Below are 19,872 nucleotides of genomic sequence, written 5' to 3' on the forward strand. Positions count from 1 at the left end.
GTACCCTACCACTTAACGGGTAGGGTATGAGTACTACTCATGGGTATAAAAGTGTGCCCATACCCTGCCCATGCGGATACGGTACCCACGGGTACCCATACCATGGGTAAAATTGCCATCCTTACATACAACAATGTACAGATGTTGTGATTTTTTTATGAGAAACTTTTGATCTATTCATCATGTCATTGCAGTGTAAAGAAAATAACAATAACAAAAATTTCGTCCATGTCAGTAGACCACCTAACAACGACTACAATCACTCGAGCGAGCCAAAGGCGCACTGCTACCATCACCTCTCCCTCACTAAAGTCGGGTCAAACTTGTTGTGATAGATAGTTAGAAAGTCATCGTGCTAAGGCCCCACAGAAGCAACACGATAAAACAACGACTGTCATCGATGAAGAGAAACATAGATCGTAAAGATCCAACCTGTAGACACATAAACGAAGACGAATAACGACCGGATCCAAACAGATCCACAACATCGATCGAATCCCGCAAGATTCGTCGTAGACACGTCTCCACATGCCATCCAACGAATCGGAACGGGGGTTAGGCGGGGAGAAACTTATTCCATCTTCAGAGAACCACCACCATCTCATCTTCCCAAGCAAGACACAAACTCTAAATGAACTCACAAAAACACCTAAAAACAAAGCAAGATCCATTCCCCCGGCAAGGGCCGGGGGCCACCACGACACCATGGCCCTAGGGGCTAAGGCCACTAGAGACAAGGTGGATCGGTGGCAACACCGGCGGTGGGGGTAGAGGAACCCTAGCTTTTTATGGGATGCGGCAGCTGTGAGATTGTACGGAGATTGTATCAATTAATTCGTTAGCAATTATCCAAAGCATAGAAGAATTTCTTTATTCAAAATTTCTTATCCGGTTCGTTTGGAGTCATATGATTAAAAATTAGCACTGGTATATGATTCTTTTCCTTATTATGACTCATTTGCACTATTTTTTGATGTACGAAAATTTCATCCACTCCAAGCTTTGGAAAGAAGAATTCTAGATTCTCAAAAAAAGAAAAGAATTATACACTTTGGGCTCGACCCCGAGACTCGAACCAGACCGAACCATGTAGTACCGACCGAGCCAAAGCCCGACCCGTTGCGCTCCCTTTTTGTACTACGTTTTGCCTCCCACCTCCATGAAACCCTAGGTCGTCAGACAATGGACAACCACGACGCTCCCAAGCGCAAGCGCGGCCGCAAGCCGAAGCCGCCGGCCGCCGCCGCCGCCCCCGACAACGGCACCCACGACTCCGCCCCCTCGCCCAAGCCCAAGCGCGGCCGCAAGCCCAAGCCGCCGCCCGCCGCCTCCCCTGACAACGACCACCCCTCGTCCCCCCTCGCCGCCGCCGCCGACACCCCGGAGCCAGGTTCCTCCTCCGGAACCCGCGGCCACCGCAAGTCCCGACGCGGCCGCCACGAGCTCCCGTCAGATGCCGACGCCGCCCTCCGCGCCCCCCCATCCCGCGCGCCCAAGGGGGCGGCCAACATGAAGGTGGAGGTCCCGGCGGTGGAGCCGTTGCGGTGGGAGCAGGTGGCGAAGGTGATGCCGTCCATGGACGCCGTGGTAAAGGTTTTCTGCGTGCACACGGAGCCGAACTTCTCAATGCCATGGCAGCGCAAGAGGCAGTACAGCTCCAGCAGCAGCGGCTTCATCATTGGGGGCCGCAGGGTGCTCACCAACGCCCATTCCGTCGAGCACTACACCCAAGTCAAGCTCAAGAAGCGCGGCTCAGACACCAAGTACCTCGCCACCGTCCTTGCCATCGGCAACGAATGCGACATTGGTATGCATGCCCATACCCGCCCCTTTTACCTGTTTTAGCCCGCGAAATGCTATGAACTTGACAAACCTATAAGAGTTCTCTGCTTGTGCTTGTGAATCATCTGTTATGATGGCATGTGGGTCTCTTGCACTGTCTAAGGAATGCCAATGTTTGTGGTATTAGGTCGTCTAATTTAGTACACCATTATGTGCTTTTGCAATTACAGAAATGCAGTATGCACCGCAGAGCTGGCAAAATTCGACTTTTGTGGAACAGGCAGATTATTTATGCTTTGTTCTCTGCAAATCGGAACATGCTTATGCCAGAAAAGGTGATCTTGTTTAATGTTGTGAACTCTGTATGTGTACTCTAAAAAGAAAGGTGGGAGAGAGCCACTGTTTTGGTGGATTTGGATCATAATATTGTTTTCAAACAGGGGTCAATCTAGACTAAACTGGCTGATGCTGTCATGTACTTGAGCAGTGCAATCCCATATGATTAGTTTTAGCAGCCAGGGATTTTGATTGTCATAAACATACTGGTGTTCTCAGAAACTGCTTGGATATGTGGATTATTGTGAGTATTTTCTTGAAAAATGGAGGGCATAATACAACAGAAGTAGTATGGAGACACATGGTGGGTAAGTAGGATGACTTTACAAACATTAAAGGGCAACAAGCTAGACTGGACTAAGCATTCATGCAGTCATTGTCAAATTTGCACCTTTTTCTAACAAACAAAGTTATCGATTAATGAACTCAAGGAGCAACTTTCTTACATGATCTGATAATCACAACCGACCTTTCCAATTTTCCATTTCAGCAATGTTAACCGTTGATGACGATGAATTCTGGAAAGGAGTTCTGCCGCTGGAGTTTGGATTGCTGCCAGCACTTCAGGATGCTGTCACTGTTGTTGGTTACCCTATTGGAGGAGATACAATTTCTGTGACAAGTGGTGTAGTATCTAGGATAGAAATACTCTCATATGTTCATGGTTCTACAGAACTTCTTGGACTACAGGTATATTTTTCCAGACAATGTGCATGCTTTAGTTGTCTTTCTTTTTCTGTATGTTGTTTTTGTAATCATGGAATTATAATTAGCCCTCTCTATGAACATCTGTAACCTTGGTTGTTACTTATGAACAGATAGATGCAGCTATAAATTCAGGAAACTCTGGCGGCCCTGCTTTTAATGATCAGGGAAAATGCGTTGGTATAGCTTTTCAATCTCTTAAACACGAAGATGCAGAAAACATAGGTTATGTTATACCCACCCCGGTTATTAAGCACTTCATTCAAGACTATGAGAAATCTGGAGAGTACACAGGTAATTCTTATTCTGTTGTTGCTTATATATGCTGTAAGTTCTGTAAACCATGTTTAAGGTGTATCTTGATGGTGCATGAATGAAAAGGGTTTATGCTGGAACATCTTATGCAGACATATATGTAAATATATTTTGATTTTTTTAATATTTGCAAAAGCAGTCTGTTTATTTTAATAACTTTGTCTTAGTCTCACTTTCTTCTGTGAGTTCTATCAGCTTCCATGTAATTATCATTGCAAAAGGACTGGTGTGATTGTTATCCTTATCAGTTATAAGTTCCTCATTCGACAGGCATGGTCTAGAATTTTCAGTGTTGACCATAAATTACAGAGGAACAAACTTTTATTCCAGGGAAACAGTGTCTTAACCGTATTATGGGATTCAAGTAAACTTTGAAGCCATATTTTGAACACTATGTAGTATGCACAATTGGTGTTTTTAACACTGTAGAATGTAACCTCTTGAGGTGTGAATGTGATGTAATTTATTCATTGTTGGTTAGCACTGTCAAATGTTTGCTAAAAACTGTTAGTTTCGCAAATAATTCACTAATACAGGGGGACATATGATTTTTTTTCCACTGGAAATGTCCCTCTTTTGTTTCGATACACTTCCTTTAGGCTCGTTTTTTAGTTTTGCGGTTGATGTCAGTCAAAGTGGCGAGATAGGTTTGTCCAACATTGAGATGCTAGTTTTTGACCCAAATGACTAAAGTAACCTAGCAGATGTGGCTGGGACTAGTGGAGACAGACCGAGTAGTGCCCTTTCCATTTTCATTTACATATTTTATTAGCCAAATACAGACGGGAATATGACATTGTTGGATGTTACATGATTAATTGATTATAAATAGAAATTGAACATTTATTTATCTAATGCATTCAGATGCGAGCATCCTATAAAATACTCTGCTTATAGGCAAGAATATAAAATTACCAACTAGATGAGGTAGAGCTTGTTTGGTTTGTTTTGTTCCCAATGAAGTGCCTGCTTGGCTAAACTGGTGTTACAAAACCTGGTGGTCAAATTGGCTTCACTGTTTTCAGCCACGTTTGGCTCCACAATGAACTTAAGAGCCAAAGTCGAAGGAGCTTACCGGAATCATAGGGAAGTCTGGTGAATGTTAGGTAAAACTTTGTCTGTCAGGGGCATGGAACTTAAGCAGCCCCTTAGTTCTTCCTTTGACATTGTTTGTGTTCACCTGGAAATTATTCTTATGCACTGCATGTCATCACAGGTGCTCCTGGTGCACATTGTACATGCATTGCCTGTATGAGTAGCTTAAAAGATATTTTAAATTCAATGCTGAACAGAGTGTTGTACCCTATACAGTCTAGTGTTTTTTTTTCTCTTATAACCTCGTCAATCTTTTGATGGATGAAGGGCTTGCTTTTGTTTTGATGGATGGAGGGCTTGCTTTTGTTTAAAAAAAACGTTCTGTGCTAATTAGGTCTCTTTTATTAATATCCAGGTTATAATTGGTAATCTGGTATGTGTTTTCAACATGTATAATCTTCTTTGTTTTGCATCCAACTGGCTTACCTTTTGCCTGCATTCTCCTGCCAGGTTTCCCTATACTTGGGATAGAATGGCAGAAAATGGAAAATCCTGATCTCCGTAAGGCAATGGGAATGAAATCTGACCAAAAGGGTGTTCGTATCAGAAGAATTGAACCAACTGCTCCTGAATCTGGATGCATGCAACCTTCTGATATTATTCTTAGCTTTGATGGTATTGACATCGCCAACGATGGCACAGGTTTGTTATAGCTTCTGTCATAGTTTATACATGTATCTACGTATTATCATGCATTGTTGATCACTTCATGTCACATATTCTATTTTATCTGCTTTAGACTTTAGTGGCTGTAACTTCCAGTTCTGGCTATAGGTTGTACTACTCATTTCAATGAAATACAAAGTGTTTGTTTTAAGTAGGGTCATCGAATGAAACTCTCTTATGACCATAAATAATGCCATTCCTTCTGTGCATATAACACTATATACGGTCTAAAACTTTGAGATGGGTCAATTTTGTGTTGAAAATGAATTCCACATCACTAGTATTAGCCATCTGATACCACTCATTACTACTTCCCCAGTTGATTTGCGTAAATATCACTAGTCTGATCACTGTTGTTTTATGCAAATACACCTGTCAGATAATATATAAGAAGTCCACCTTTTGGCCCCAAACTCGTCAAAAGTTCATTTTTAACACCCGGACTATAAGACTCCCAGATTTGCTACCTCAAACTCCGAAATCCTCCTGTTTTTCACCCTCAGGTGGTTTTGCAAGTGATATTGGCTGATGTGGATGCCATGTGTCCACCGCAGCACTGCCGTGCCATTCCCATGTCACGGTGTTTCTGTTATTGATCTTGTTGACCAATGTTTCTTCCATTCCTTGCATTTTTTGTGGAAGCTTTTTATCTGAATGGTGGAGTTTGTTTTAGACTGTTTTCTGTTGTAGTGTTTGTTTTATTTATGGTAGTGGCATGCATGTCACCGAAGATTACTTGTGAGACCAGCCAAGGGTGAAAAGCAGACGGTTTCAATAGTTTGAGGTTGCAATTCAAACAGTTTTAGATTTTATGGTAGAGAAGATATCTCTTGCCAAAGTTCAGGTTGGAAAGTAGTTTTTTCTGATGGATTTTTAAGCAGTAATAAGAATACCGGAGTAAGTATACTCGGACGTTTTCATTCGATTAAAATACACAATTGCATGTTTCCCAGATAAAGTCCTGCTTATTAGTCAAGGAAAATGCTTCCACTTGCTTACTTTTCTTTTTCTTGGTCACCCAGTTCCATTCAGGCATGGAGAGCGCATTGGCTTCAGTTACCTAGTTTCACAGAAGTATACTGGTGAGAAGGCACGTGTCAAAGTTCTCCGGAGTTCAAAAATTCATGAATTCAACATAAAGCTATCAATCCACAAAAAGCTCATTCCAGCTCATATAAAGGGCAGGCCACCGTCATACTACATTGTTGCAGGCTTTGTTTTTATGGTCGTATCTGTTCCATATCTTCGATCCGAGGTATGTCGTCTTTGCCCTCTCTCCTCTGCCCTAGGCATGAAATAGTAACCAAAATATTATATTCTTATTTGGTTGTCTCCGTAGATACACTTCAGGGGAAGTACTGCTTTACAGAAGATATCCTTAATTTTGGAATTTTGTTAAAAAAATCTTTGAAAGTTGCCATCTTGTTTTGTTTTGAGAACATAAAAATAATTATGTACATGTTTATTCTGTATGTGCACTAAGCTTTGACAACTGTTTGTGTCTTTTCCTAATGTAGCAAATTGCCATGTATGCTTGTCATGCTTGAACAATAAACATGATGTCATGGTTGCACCGAGTACTCCCTCCGTCCGAAAATACTTGTTGGAGAAATGAATGTATCTAGATGTATTTTAGTTCATCCATTCTAGATACTCCCTCCGACAAGTATTTCTGGACGGAGGGAGTATTTTGTTTTTTCTCTGTATGCAATAAGTATTGTCACCAGAACGACATGTTGCTTGTCCCAAGTTGTTTTTAAGTGTTTGGCATGGTAGCCTGGAAGGACTATACTTTGATTTTGAATGCACACTGCTATATGTCTTGTTTTTAAGTGTTTGTCATGGTAACCTGGAAGCACTATACTTTGAATTTTGAATGCACACTGCTAATATGTCCATGTCACCCATAATTGTGCCTGAATCCTATTTCACTTAAAAAAATTATGGTAGCAATTTTGATTGTATAACTAACTAGAATGCTTGATGATCAGTATGGAAAAGATTACGAATTTGATGCCCCCGTCAAGTTGTTGGACAAGCATTTACATGCAATGGCGCAATCACCTGATGAGCAGCTTGTGGTGGTCTCACAGGTCTGTGAAGCCCTTTCTATTAACCACCGGCTATGAAAGTTTTCATGCTATGTGGCACAAGCCCATCCATCTTGCTTTGCGTTAAAGTTTGATAGAATTACCATTTGATACCAATTTTATGATCTTGTAGGTGCTTGTGGCAGATATCAATATTGGTTATGAAGAACTTGTCAATACTCAGGTAGTTATGGGTGATCTCCATGTGGATATTCCTAGTTTGAGTTTCAATTTTTCAAAGTTTTGTCTACATATGCAGTTCAAGAACTAAATTGGTGTGTCTGTACTCACATGAAGTATTATTGTCCTGCTGCACTAATTAATCCTTAGCATTCTTTCTATGCCAGTTTCTCTTGCATGCCAGTTAAACTCTTACTCTGAATATTTGTATAATTTTAACATGTAAGCATTAAGATTGGACATGAGAAAATGGTATGAACATGGTTGTTGTTGTCTCAAAAGCACCAACATATTTTTGGAAGTTCTGCTAGTATAACAAGAATTAGCAGCCAAGATAAGAGGAATGTTGTTCTTTCTGAAGTGGAATGATTGAACGCGTGTCTTTCAGAGGCAAAATTGTAGCATTGGTACTAAATTTAGTGAACCTTTAAGACATTCTTAGTTTACATACCATTCTCCAAGGCATGTAGTAAACTTAACACTCTTTTTTTAGCAGTGCATAATAATGTGCCCTTATTATCATCTGCCTTTTTTGTTATCAATATAGGTGCGTGCGTTCAATGGGAAACCAGTAAATAATTTGAAGCAGCTGGCGACCATGGTGGAAGATTGCAATGAGGAGTTCTTAAAATTTGACATGGATTACGACCAGGTAGTTAAATTGCCACCTATTTATAACGTTCTGTTGAATGTCAAGTTGGAAGTAACCGTCGGATGATTTGGCAGGTTGTCGTTCTCGAGACGAAAACAGCTAGGGCTGCTACTCAGGACATTCTAACAACACACTGCATACCTTCAGCGATGTCAGATGACCTGAAGGCCTGAGTAAAAGCACGGTGGTTGCCGATACAATCCCAGTTGGCACACAATCCCGGTTGGCTTATACAATGCCAAGTGCACGAGAAACCCCTCTGCAGCAATGAGTGCTGCTGAAGTTTTGGACGTGGAAGAGCATTATGGTTCAGCAAAAAAGGCGAATGGTGGCCAACATCGCTCGCATCCTCACTGGCTAAGGTTGAAAATGCACGCGGCACCGAGCAACCGAGAAACCTGTAGAATAGCAGCAATCGAAGTTTTGTTCTCATTTGATTTATTGAATGAATACCTGGAAACTCGTTGCATTTGCGTACCCGTATCCGTATCGTCATGTTTGCCGTGATGTATTCACTTTAAACCTCTGCAATCTTTTACTCAGCTAGCGATACTTTTTTATCGTACCAATTATTTGCTTTTCTGGAGTACTCATGTGTCTTTTTCTACCAAAGTTTTGTTTTGGTGGTTGTCGTGCCTGTTGCTTGTAAAGAGAGCCTGCCTTCGAGCACAAGTGACAGGTCTGGTGCAGTTTTGGACCCTCGTCGACGGCGATGCGTGTTTTTGACGAGCCTTTTTCCTTGGTCATCCCTTCCCGTGGAAGCAAATCCGCCGTACCTACTTGCCATGATTCTGGTAGGTGTCCTGTATGATTCCCATCCCTTTCGTTCCAGAGTTGCGTCGATCCAGTCTGTGCAAATGTTTGGCAGTGAACGAAATGCTTCATCACAACAGCTGGTATCCATACATACGGGACAGATATAGTGCAATTTTGTCCTGCAAAGAATCTGACCAAAAATAGCCCTTGGCCACTGTTTCCCTTTTCCATGACAATAGACAAATTTACTCCCTTTTTAGAACTCCGGCACAAAATAAATTGGATCCATTTTCTTTCATAAATGACCCACTTTGCATAACGTCTCGGGCTGAGGCGTCATATGCTAGATAAGGGCATCTTCAAGGGAGACCTGTAAACCTCTAACGTGGCGCCCTAGGTGCCCAGAGCGCCATGACCCCTAGCCCCGGGAGCCATGGCGCACCGGGTTAGGACATCATGCTATCTGTCATGACGCTCTAGCTTTGGGTGTGATGCGAGTAGATCATTTTATTAACTACTTTTGAATTGGGTTATTTTCCACTATTTTTTTTTAAAAAAAGGTTAGGCTTGTCCATTTTCACCCCTTCCCTGCAGGAGTGCGTAGAAACTTTTGTTCCCAACACACGGGATATTAGGCTAACTTCACCGCGCGACCCATCCTGTCCGCACACGTCCGTTTGGGGTAAAATGAACGAACCAGACGGCCCAGCGCGTGAGTGCAAACGGACTTTTGTCCGTTTTCTGTTCACTTTTGACCCATCCCGGGCCCAAATTTACGCCGCTTTTGGGGTGAAACGGACAGCACGCGGACGCTCGGGCCGTCTGCGCGTGTCCTCCCCTGGCCGGCCGGTCAGTGGCACGGGGACGCCTTTTTCTATCCGTCCCCTCCCTCGCGCCGGCCGCACCCCCTCCACTCTTCCCCACTTTTTCCCTCGTCGCCGCTGCCATTGCAGCTGTGCCACTCGGACGCGCGGTCGCCCAGCCCCTTCCCCTCGGTGCCCCGAGCTACCCAACCACAGCCACCTGATTTGCGCGCCCGCCGACCGGATTTGCGGCGGATCCGGTCGGTCTTGAGCTCGCCCGGCTGTGGGAGGCCGCGCCGCGCCATGGACTGGCCAGGCACCGGGCCGGAAGGCCCTGGCAGGGCCGCAAGGCCACATGCAGGCAGTGGCTCGTCCTCTAGCCGCTCGGATCTACACCGTCGGTAGTCCGCCGGCAGATACCCGAATGGCGGTCGGCCGGGCTCAGTGCTAGCCCAAAAGCTCGTCGGTGTACCGTTGCCACTCATTAAGTGCGACCACTGCCCAAAGAAGGTCGTGCGCCGCGTGTCCACAACGCCGGAACATCCCGGATGGGTGTTCATCAAGTGCTTAAACGATGGGGTATGTGGTCTGTACTGTGTTCAAAAAAAATGATGGGGTATGTGCTCTTTTGAGCTTCGGTTTGTGCTCTAGATTTGACTAGTTGTGCTAACTTCAAATTTTATTGTGTAGCATGGATGCAAGTTTTGATATTGGGAAGAAGAGTACATCGATATATTGATAGAACGCAATTTAGTAGATGTTCGTGCACTTTTAACTACATAGAGGCTGTAGATGAGACAAGTGCACTTGTTGCTAGATTAGAGGCTAGACACGAGACTAGATGCGAGGAAACAACCTCTACTTTTTTAGACTCGAAGAAGAAAGAAGCACGCAAGATCGAGCCTTCTCCGCAGATCAACAATGAATGCATCGAGAATGCACTAATCCAACTTACAGGAGCTGTTATGGAAGTTGGATATCTTCTAAAATGTATTCTTATGGTTCTTGTTTTCTTTGGTTTTACTTTTTTAGTCAAAATGTGATGATGTATTCCCATGTATCAAAAATGAATGATGAATTTTTTTAAGGCCTTGCAAAGAAAAAAGTACGCGGACATGATGCGGCCGGGATGCGTCCGCGCGTTGGGCCGTCTGCCACCGCATCTCAGAAACATTCCGGATACGACGCCATTGCCCTATTCAAACGGACATAATTCGGATAAAACGGACGTCGGGCCGCTCGGTGGAGTTGGCCTTAGGAGCTTCGACGGTGTGACTGAGAGGTGGTGGTGGCAGCACCGCGGCCTGCCACAGCACCATGCCCGTTTGATGGGCAGGGACATCACATGGCATGCCAAAGCAGGCGTACGTGCGCGCCGGCGGCATGTGACGCTGCTGCCAAACGCGCACCGCCACCGGCCACCGGCCACGACGGACGCACGTACCTGTCCTGCAGCCGTTGCCATGCATGCGGTTGCAGTCAAATTAGGCGCCGACCACGGCGGAGCTACGTGCAGCCTCACATGCAATGCGAGACATGGACACCATACTTGTGATTGAAAAACATCTATGGTTGGATTGCAAGATTTGCCCAAATATCAAAGATCTCCAGGCCGAGTTTATTTGACACGACATGAATGTCACGTCGCAGCTGTTTATTGAGTAAAAATTAAGTAGTATTTCTTCCGTAAACAAATATAAAAGCGTTTAGAGTAGTATTAAGAGGTACCGAGTGTGCTTCTCTATTAACCATGCCATGAATAGACGATCTTGAAAGAACTATTTCGTGAAAAAAAAAGACCCACACGAGGCAGCACAACTCATAATCAGTAACATAATCCAGCATCATAAAATGCTGCTACAACATCGGTAGACCCCATTCAGCAAGGCCACGAGAGGATCCGGGCCAGATCAAGTAGGCCACAGCATATGAAACAGAGCGCGGCACCAGCACGCAAACTTGCAAAAATAAAAAAGGAGACGAGAGAGAGAGAGAGAGAGAGGCGGTCTGAGAGGCTAGATAGAGAGAGTGGAGAAGGGTGTGACGGTGACCTCCCTCTTCAACCTCCCTTTGCCAAGAAGCCACCACGGCACGATACACAACCAAGAGCAAACCAACCACTCACTCACTTCTCAGCTCCCCCATTCCTCTGCTCTGCTAGACTCTGCTACCGCTTCAGTTGGTTCTCCTTCCATTTTGTCGAGTTAGCCGGCATGGCGTCCAGCGCCTCCCGGTTCATCAAGTGCGTGACGGTCGGCGACGGCGCCGTCGGCAAGACCTGCATGCTCATCTGCTACACCAGCAACAAGTTCCCCACCGTAATGCCCACACCCTCCCATCTCTCTCTCCGTCTTCCGGGTACAAATTTCGGGCTCTCTTGGGTTCCAGGAAACACCAGCTGCTGGGCTCAGGATTTCCCCCATTTGCATCCTGGTCCGGTTTGATGGATTCGCCCTTGCCCGTTCTTGAACCCGACCGAGGACCCTCGTCCAGTGTCTCTTGCCTACTTGTTTGTGTATACAATTTTGAAATCGCTGCTAAAATTTCACCTCCGGGAGTAAATATTTTGAACCTCTGTTTTGCTCGTGCTGGGCCTTTTTATTACAGGACTATGTGCCCACCGTGTTCGACAACTTCAGCGCGAACGTGGTGGTGGACGGCACCACCGTGAACCTGGGCCTCTGGGACACTGCAGGTTATTTACTTATCCATGCTGCCTGTTTTGTTTCGCTGCTCCACATTTGCAGTTTCCTTCCATGTCTTGTATATATAGTTATTACATCACTCTGTGAAAGCTGCCACAGGATTTTATTGGTGGTCTTATTGTGTGGAGCTCAATTTGTCCACAGGGCAGGAGGATTACAACAGACTGAGACCGCTGAGCTACCGGGGAGCCGACGTCTTCGTGCTCGCCTTCTCGCTCGTCAGCCGCGCCAGCTACGAGAACATCATGAAGAAGGTGCGTATCTATTATTCCACACTACTAGTAGTAGTTCTATACCATCTTGGATCGACGATGGTTTAGCTATTCATTCAGTTGGTTCGTTTTATCCCGTGCTTGTTTATTTTCTCTTTCAGTGGCTACCGGAGCTTCAGCACCATGCACCCAGCGTGCCGATAGTGCTGGTTGGTACAAAATATGGTGAGTTGTGTGACTGCTGTCAAGGGAAGCACTTTTTCCATTTGGCTGCATATTTGTCCGTGATGTTTGGTTTGTACGTTGCTGCCTTGTTGGTAGTGGCTAGGATCTTGTTTGTCTTTTCATTGTTGGAAATACTATGCTTGCCTTCCTTGTGATGTTTCCTGGACTATGGTCAGACTAGTTATTGCGGTATATGTTTAAATGCTACCAAAAGTAAAGGATAAATGGTACTAGTGCATGATTGGAGCAAATGAATATGTTACTCAGTTCGTTGCCAGGTTCAGCAATTAGTGGCCCGGATGATAGTTTCTTATGGATCACTTCTTGCTTGAGAAGAGGGATTGCTTTCTCCTTCCATCGCACTTTGCGAATGGGTTGGCGTAAGAAAATAGTATCTATTTTTTCAAATAAAAAAGAAGAAGAAAAAACTGTTGAAGTGATAGCTTCTAGGACTGTAATACGAAGCAAGGAAAACAATCTGGATTTCTGTTATCCATTTTTGCTCCTGCTGAGATTTTGAAAATCTTGGAATGCCGCCATTTGAATTCAAATCCAAAATTCGAGCAATTTCATAATATACCACCCAGATGAGTTGACTGTCAGGGCGTCAAGTCTCAAGTGGTTGCTCAAAGGATGAGTTTCCCCCCTACGCTGATTTCCTTTCCATATATGCCCGTCAAGCGGTAGCACTTAAAGATGCTTGTGCAGTGTTAATATTGTGACACATAGGCTGATTGATCAGGCAAGATAAACTCTTGTTAAACACCTGAACTTGTTTCCTGCAAATACTATGGAAATCACACAGAAACTATTTGTTGTTTTTAAAATACAGTGCCTGCAATCATATATTGCAAGCCTTTTAATACATCTCATATAATTTTAGTTTTGACCATCATATAATTTTTGTCAATCATTATATTGCCTACATACAGATCTCCGCGAAGACAAACAATACTTACTTGACCACCCTGGCGTGGTGCCTGTTACTACAGCTCAGGTACTATCCCCGGTCCCCATACACCATGGTTACCTGAAGGCCGGAAAATGTTTACCGTTGGCCACTATGTGAAATGAGGATACTCCATCATCTCAATGTTTCTTTACTCTTCTTTCCACCCTTACCTCGTAGGGGGAGGAACTCCGCAAGCACATCGGCGCAACCTGTTACGTCGAATGCAGCTCAAAGACACAGCAGGTTAGTTTCTTGTGGTTGCTCTCTGAAGGCTTACATAAACCCCTGTTACATTTTGGATGCATCCTCTTTAAATTCTGGATTGGATTATTGTGCAGAATGTAAAAGCTGTGTTTGATGCTGCCATCAAGGTAGTGATCAAGCCTCCAACAAAGCAGAGGGAACGGAGGAAGAAGAAAGCACGACAAGGATGTGCATCATTGTGAGTAAATATAACTTTGCTGTTGTTGTTTGCTCGCTCCGCCTTTTTTATGACCGCGCTTATAAAGCTTTTGTTGCCTTTTTCTTAATACCGCTGAAAGATTTTTATTTTCAGTCAGCATGTATGATTGCTAATATTTTTAGAAAAACTAGATGATACCCCGCGCGTTGCTGCGGGATATTAGTATGCAAAATTGTTAAGATTCATGAGGTGCATTGTTGGAGTGTACATAAGATATGAAAAAGGAAATGGATTTTATCACTGTAGTAGGATCTTTGTGAGGTTGCGCAATCTACAATTGTAAAATGTATAAAGAGAAGGTTTTTTGCAAATGATTCTTTTTCATATATAGATGCTGACCCATAAGAAAATAATTTACTTGTCTGGCGATGATCCGAAGTTTATTGTACTACAAAATAATTCAATTTCATCCTCAAAAAATAATAATTCAATTTCATACATACAAATTATTTTGCTATGCATAATTTGTTGCAAAGAGACATCGCTCCAGATCTCAGAATATAAGTACCTCTAGAATAAACGACTGGTACAGTAAAATAAATTTACTGGCTAGAAAGACAACCTGTTCATCATACCGAAAAATACGCATGTCTGTATGCCGCTTCAAGTTTTGTTTGCGGCAGTTTGACACCTATTTATGTTACTGTTAATGAGCTATTGGTTAGCTGATAGAAAAGAGAGATGAGCTTAATACATGATTGTACGACGAATATAACCATATATTGTAGGAATAAGACACTTGGTAGTGTGTCTGTTCAGATTTAGTGACGCGAGGAAAACTTTTGAAATTGCACACTTCTTGGATGTACGCATCACACTTAGAAATGGCAAAGGAAAAGAAAGTATATACTTGCAAGATGGATAGAGGACATATCAAGAAAAGAGAAACCAGAAATTGTTCATGTGGTTCTAATTAAATTGATAGATGAGAATCTATAAGATAAATATATAGATCAAAAAATAATTGAACTCCTTCAGTTCCAGCATTGCAAATAATGAACTGCTACATTAACTAAAAGACTTGCTTACTAACTACGGAAAAGTCTCAAAAGAATTATCAAATGGTTGTTCAGAAATAGATAGATATCATACCACAGCATTGAAGATTTCAGGGGACCTCATGAACCCAACTAACCTATTAAGATGCATACGCTTGTAGCAGTTTTCAGAAGCAGCCAGTGGGGTTGGATGCCATGACCTCATTGAACAGCGAAACCCTGTGAAGTACTTTTCCGGACATCAATTTTGCCAAATCTTGTAAACAGAAGGGTTCGGCAAGATAACCAAATGATGAAGCTCCAGATAAAAGAAGCATCAAATTAATCTAGTATCTAGTATATAACTTATATGGTAAATTCCTGGTACATGTTCAGTTGGTACCTCGCCAATCGTCCTGTTTACATGGTTCTTCCTTCACCTTCCAGCACTTGCTGACTGACATCTTTATCACAGCCAGGATCTCCCCCAAGGATCAGGCAACATATTTTTTAATGTTTCTGTTAAGTCCTCAACCAAAAAACACATCCGTTAATCTCCCCTTGCTCCAGGCTCCAGGAAGAAGTAAGGTGATCAATAAATCAGACGCGGGGCAGGAGCTAGAATCTCTTACATGGAATCATTCTGACCTATTCCTCCTAGGCGCCGAGTTGAACTGTGGGAGGCAAGACTGGCCAAGGACCCATAGTATATATAGCGAGTAAGAATCGCCAAGCCACCCACAATGAATCGGGGAGCAGTTGCATCGATTATTTCTGCAATGGGAGGTGGAGGAGTAAGATTTGGTGGAGAACGTGCAGACTGCAGAGGGAGAGGTGTTTCATATAGGGGGGAGAGTAAATTCCGTGGAGAAGATAAGTAGCAGTCGTGGGGAAGATTCGGTCAGTTAAATATAGAACTGAAGGTGAGAAAATTAGGGCCGATTAATCCTGTCGTTTCATATGCATGTGTGGCTGCCGTTTCATTGTCGTGAGTGGAGAGCATGTTGATCATGGTGGCAACAAACGGAAGAGAGAGCGACAGCGAGTGGACTTGCAGTAAGGAAAGATGGAAGTCTGATCGATCGACCCTAATGCAGTTACTGGTCAATTTATTGGACCGGGCAGCCCATTACAAAAAATGCCTAGTTGTCAACGGCTGCAAACAAAAGCATGACGTGGCTGCATGTTAGACAAACGGACGTACGTGTGGCGACCTTGCTGAGTTGGAGTAGCTGCATGTTAAGATAAATTAGTTAGTGGGGATGAACTTCTTAGGTGTATAGAATTCTGCAATTGCTAAATGCGCTGCTCACTTTTTTAGGTTGTGCATATTCACCCGCCATTTGGTAAAACTGATCCTTTATCGATACCTAACACAAGTAGGACGAGTTCATAGAATAGACCACTCTTGAATGTCTAGTAAAGCCCTGTAGTGGACTCTGAACTCCCATGGTCTGGAGCCATGCGCCCCATTTTAAAACTTATTTGTGAAATTAAGGAATAAGGAACACAATGCGAATCGGTTTCCTGAACATACCGTGCACAAAATCACTTGTAAAGACTGAAGCATTTTTCGTTACGGTTGCAGGGGTGTCCTGTCTAGAAGGAGACTGGCATGCTTCAAGTGATCAAAGGCCTTCCATGGTGATCAGGGAGTTATTTGCGGCAGCTTGTGTACTCCCTCTGTAAACTTGTTAAGACGTTTTTAGGTCACTAAAGTAGTGTCCTAAAACGCCTTATGAAAGTTTACAGAGGTGGTAGTTTTTTTATCTCATGTTTTGCACTTTGCAGTGTGTGTATATCTCATGTTTTGCAATCAGCCAATCAACTACTGGAGGTAGCTAGATTACTTTGGTGCATTGGTGCTTGTAACAAATTTAGGAATGTTTTGGTACAGCTTGAGCAATGCCGGGATCTTCCTTTCATCATTCCAAAAGAATCGCTTCCTTCTCGTGATACCGAATGTATCTTGTGATTCAGGAGTATAATTATGTTCTTTTTGCTGATACTACTACGTATCAACTTCGATCTGGGTTGGTGGCTCACAAAGTCACAATGCAACACACAGTGAACAAACAAATACAGGGTGGCCGTCTGGACGCATCATCATGGCCTTGGTCACGTCCATCACTCCCAAGAACCTCTGGCTCCCGCTCGCCTCCCTCGCCCTCCGCATCTTTTCTCTCTGCACTCGCCTCAGCTCCCACCCGGCTCCCTCCAAGGCGACCTCACCTTCCTCCGACGGCCGGCCGCGTCCTGTTGCGGTAGCCGCCGTCGAACCACGAGCCGTGCTCGAACTGGCTCGGCGTGTAGGTGCGCACGAGCGTGACGAGGCCGGGCTTGCACTCTCGGCACCGGGCGATGCCCTCGAGCGCCGCCCGGACGACGCGTCGGACTCCGTCGGTGACGCCGAAGTCCGTGAGGTTGGAGGCGGCGCCGCGGCAGCCGGCGCACCCGACGCGGCGGCCGTCTTCCAGGAAATAGTTGACGCGCAAGAACCAGTTACCGCCCGAGAGGACGGCGTAGTCCAGCTCCGGCGGGCGGCTCCGCCAGACGGCGTCGAGCCTGTCGAGGTGGATGTCGAAGGAGTCGGTGGGCTTCCCGTCGGTACCGACGGCCGGGTCGGCGTGCGCGAAGAACCGTGTCGTGAGCGCCATGAGCGCGAAGTCGTGCGCGGGGAAGTGCCATGCCCGGACATTGTCGGACGCGTCGGCGTGTACGTCCGTGGGAGCCTCGGCCTGCATGCATGACGATTAAGCCAACCAACTGAGACTCCACTGAACGTCGGTGAGATCTTGGAATGTTTATTGTCAATGAGTGCATGTGAATGCGTACCTGAGACAAGAGGCAGAGAAGAGACTCCATCTGGTTGCGCGCCAGCGACTCGCCGACCAAGGCGAGCCGCTTGCCGCGGACGACGCCGAGGAACCTCGCCGGTGCGAACCGCGGTAGCTCGCACCCGGCTGGTCGCCAACGCCAGTAGAAGTCGCGTGGATCCTTGCCGTATTTCTGGCAATTTTTGGAGTCGGGGATGGTTGGGAACGTCAGGTTACTGTAGATCGGGCCATGTGGTTCGCTCATCCATCTGCCCGCCTACACGTCCCATTTCTTCCCGACTGTATTCCCACCACGCCTAAGAATGAACTAGAGGCTGACGCGCGCTTCGCCGCGCAGGATAAATTCTTGTGATCGGTTGTTTTGTTTGGATTTTAGCTGTGTTGGCTTGTATTTTAGTTATGTTCTAGCGGTATTTTCTTTCGTTCGCATATCTTGTGTTGTGTTGCTGTTAGAGACAAATTTGTGCTAAGAGAAGAGTGGAGTTGTTTGGTGTGTATTTGTGGTGTATTTACATGTTTCGACCTTTGTGTCAGCTTTTGTTGGTTGTTTGAGCCTCTTGGGAGCTCCTATGCCATGCTAAAACCGTCAATTTGTTGCTATAACGCTCACATGGGCCGCCCCATGAAGTTCTCGCTTGCTCAACTTGGCTCCCTTCTCCTCTCATCCGCTTAACTTCTTTTTCTGCTCGCCCAACTGCTAGCTCTGTAAAATTGGTTATCCTTTTTTATATTTGAAAGTGTTAATTTAATTAAAAGATGTTCAAGGATTTTAAAAATATTGTAAACCTAAAAACCATTGATTTTGGAAAACGTTCATCAATTTAAAATATATTCATGGATTTTAAAAAATATTCATAAATTGAAAATGTTTGCATATTTATTTAATAACTATTAATGAATCTGAACATAATGTGAATTAAAAATGTTGTTTAATGTTCACAAATTTGAATAAACACTCATGAATTAAAATGGGGGGAAAATAGTAGAAGGAATAAAACTAAATAGCACACAACTTTGCAGGCAGTGCACTCAGGGACCCCACAACCTCCAAAGCACCACAACGCTTCAAATCATGGGTGCTTAAGTAACTCTATAGATTTAAGGTGGTAAACTGATGACCAAAGCTTAATTACGCGTACATTTCTACTTTCTGGATTACCTACCTTGTCTTGGGTCGAACCGAGCGTTGTCCAATGGAGCCTCGACGTCGACGGCATGCCGACCAGGATCAGCAGAAGAGCCGGCAAAGCAATGAGGCAGATGGCAAGCGGCGCGGCTCTCTTCACCGTGACCCATGGCCTGTCCTTTTCCTGCTCAAGCTTGTTTGTGCAAAGACCAACAATGGTCTCTGGGCTCGTTGTTCCTTTAATGCTGCTGATTTGTGATTTCTTCTCAGCAGGGATGATGACCAGGAGATAATATATCTGGATAAATTTTAGGGAGGACGAGTGTAAACGGAGAAACACGGCAGTAAATGCATGCGTTCTATGTTTTCTCAGTGGAGTTGGAGAAGCGCCATGAGCCCATGACTTGCCCACCTTCCTTTTCCTTTGTACCATTAAGCGAAGCAACAATTAATTCCTCCTTATTCATTAGAAGTCTCCCGAACTGTAGTTTTTTGCTTATTTTCAGGTTGAACACATGCTTAAACCGGGTCTTTAGTGAATGCCGCTTCTCTAAACAAACATGCTTGAAATGATGCTGCTTCCTCCAAAAAATTTATTAAGTGTATTTGCTTTTATGTGAATTTTTATTGTGTGTATTTCTTTTTTAGGTGAATTCTGAATTCTTAGGTGCATTTCCTTTTTTTTTACTATAGTAGATATCAATTCTACCTCTTCAAAATTGGAAAGATCATTAATGTTTGCGATGAATATCTTGCTGAATTAGATGAATAAACAATCAACTAGGTATACAACTACAAACTTCTAAAGATGTTGTAGCATAACACAGAAGGGTCTTAAGACGTACAGGTAAAAGCAGATAGTTATGGGGTATCAGTTGCAACACCCACAAAATATAGTGTCAACCATGGAAATGACAAGTCAACACTAGTAGTGGACAAGAAGATGTGTGTAAGTAATTCAGCCTGCTCCATCATAACAAAGAGTTGTTAATTGC

At 44.2% G+C, this 19,872-nt stretch overlaps 2 protein-coding genes and 1 pseudogene across 3 annotated transcripts; 2 read left to right on the top strand and 1 right to left on the bottom strand.

Moving 5' to 3' along the window:
- The first annotated feature begins 1,131 nt into the window (after positions 1-1,131).
- Positions 1,132-8,410, top strand: LOC125519917 (protease Do-like 9). Its single transcript, XM_048684695.2, has 9 exons — positions 1,132-1,807; positions 2,609-2,808; positions 2,937-3,117; positions 4,684-4,875; positions 5,922-6,154; positions 6,891-6,992; positions 7,123-7,173; positions 7,717-7,821; positions 7,896-8,410. Exons 1-9 carry the CDS (start codon positions 1,183-1,185, stop codon positions 7,992-7,994), a joined length of 1,788 nt encoding a protein of 595 aa, XP_048540652.1. The 5' UTR covers positions 1,132-1,182; the 3' UTR covers positions 7,995-8,410.
- Positions 8,411-11,354: 2,944 nt separating this feature from the next.
- LOC125522572 (rac-like GTP-binding protein 4) lies at positions 11,355-16,870 on the top strand. Its single transcript, XM_048687624.2, has 8 exons — positions 11,355-11,698; positions 11,988-12,075; positions 12,230-12,339; positions 12,459-12,522; positions 13,455-13,519; positions 13,652-13,717; positions 13,813-13,916; positions 16,503-16,870. The coding sequence occupies exons 1-8, from the start codon at positions 11,594-11,596 to the stop codon at positions 16,540-16,542; spliced, it is 642 nt and encodes a 213-aa protein (XP_048543581.1). The 5' UTR covers positions 11,355-11,593; the 3' UTR covers positions 16,543-16,870.
- A 94-nt stretch (positions 16,871-16,964) lies between these two features.
- Positions 16,965-19,310, bottom strand: LOC125518575 (xyloglucan O-acetyltransferase 4-like; annotated as a pseudogene). The gene is made up of 4 exons (XR_015609807.1): positions 19,290-19,310; positions 18,915-19,175; positions 17,750-18,007; positions 16,965-17,652 (listed from the first exon to the last, which is right to left on the bottom strand). The product of XR_015609807.1 is annotated as a xyloglucan O-acetyltransferase 4-like (transcript).
- Positions 19,311-19,872: the final 562 nt, after the last annotated feature.

This window comes from Triticum urartu, chromosome 7A, assembly GCF_056163025.1.
Source record: "Triticum urartu cultivar PI428250 chromosome 7A, HENAU_Tu73, whole genome shotgun sequence".
In the NCBI taxonomy this organism is placed as follows: Eukaryota; Viridiplantae; Streptophyta; class Magnoliopsida; order Poales; family Poaceae; genus Triticum; species Triticum urartu.

What these genes read in the sequence shown, in the direction of transcription:
- LOC125519917 (XM_048684695.2), top strand. Translation starts at nt 1,183, where the DNA reads ATGGACAACCACGACGCTCCCAAGCGCAAGCGCGGCCGCAAGCCGAAG. An exon ending in GAAATCTGGAGAGTACACAG is followed by an intron (nt 3,118 to 4,683) that starts GTAATTCTTATT and finishes TTCTCCTGCCAG; the next exon opens with GTTTCCCTATACTTGGGATA. An exon ending in TTCCATATCTTCGATCCGAG is followed by an intron (nt 6,155 to 6,890) that starts GTATGTCGTCTT and finishes CTTGATGATCAG; the next exon opens with TATGGAAAAGATTACGAATT.
- LOC125522572 (XM_048687624.2), top strand. Translation starts at nt 11,594, where the DNA reads ATGGCGTCCAGCGCCTCCCGGTTCATCAAGTGCGTGACGGTCGGCGAC. An exon ending in TGCCTGTTACTACAGCTCAG is followed by an intron (nt 13,520 to 13,651) that starts GTACTATCCCCG and finishes CTTACCTCGTAG; the next exon opens with GGGGAGGAACTCCGCAAGCA. An exon ending in GCAGCTCAAAGACACAGCAG is followed by an intron (nt 13,718 to 13,812) that starts GTTAGTTTCTTG and finishes ATTATTGTGCAG; the next exon opens with AATGTAAAAGCTGTGTTTGA.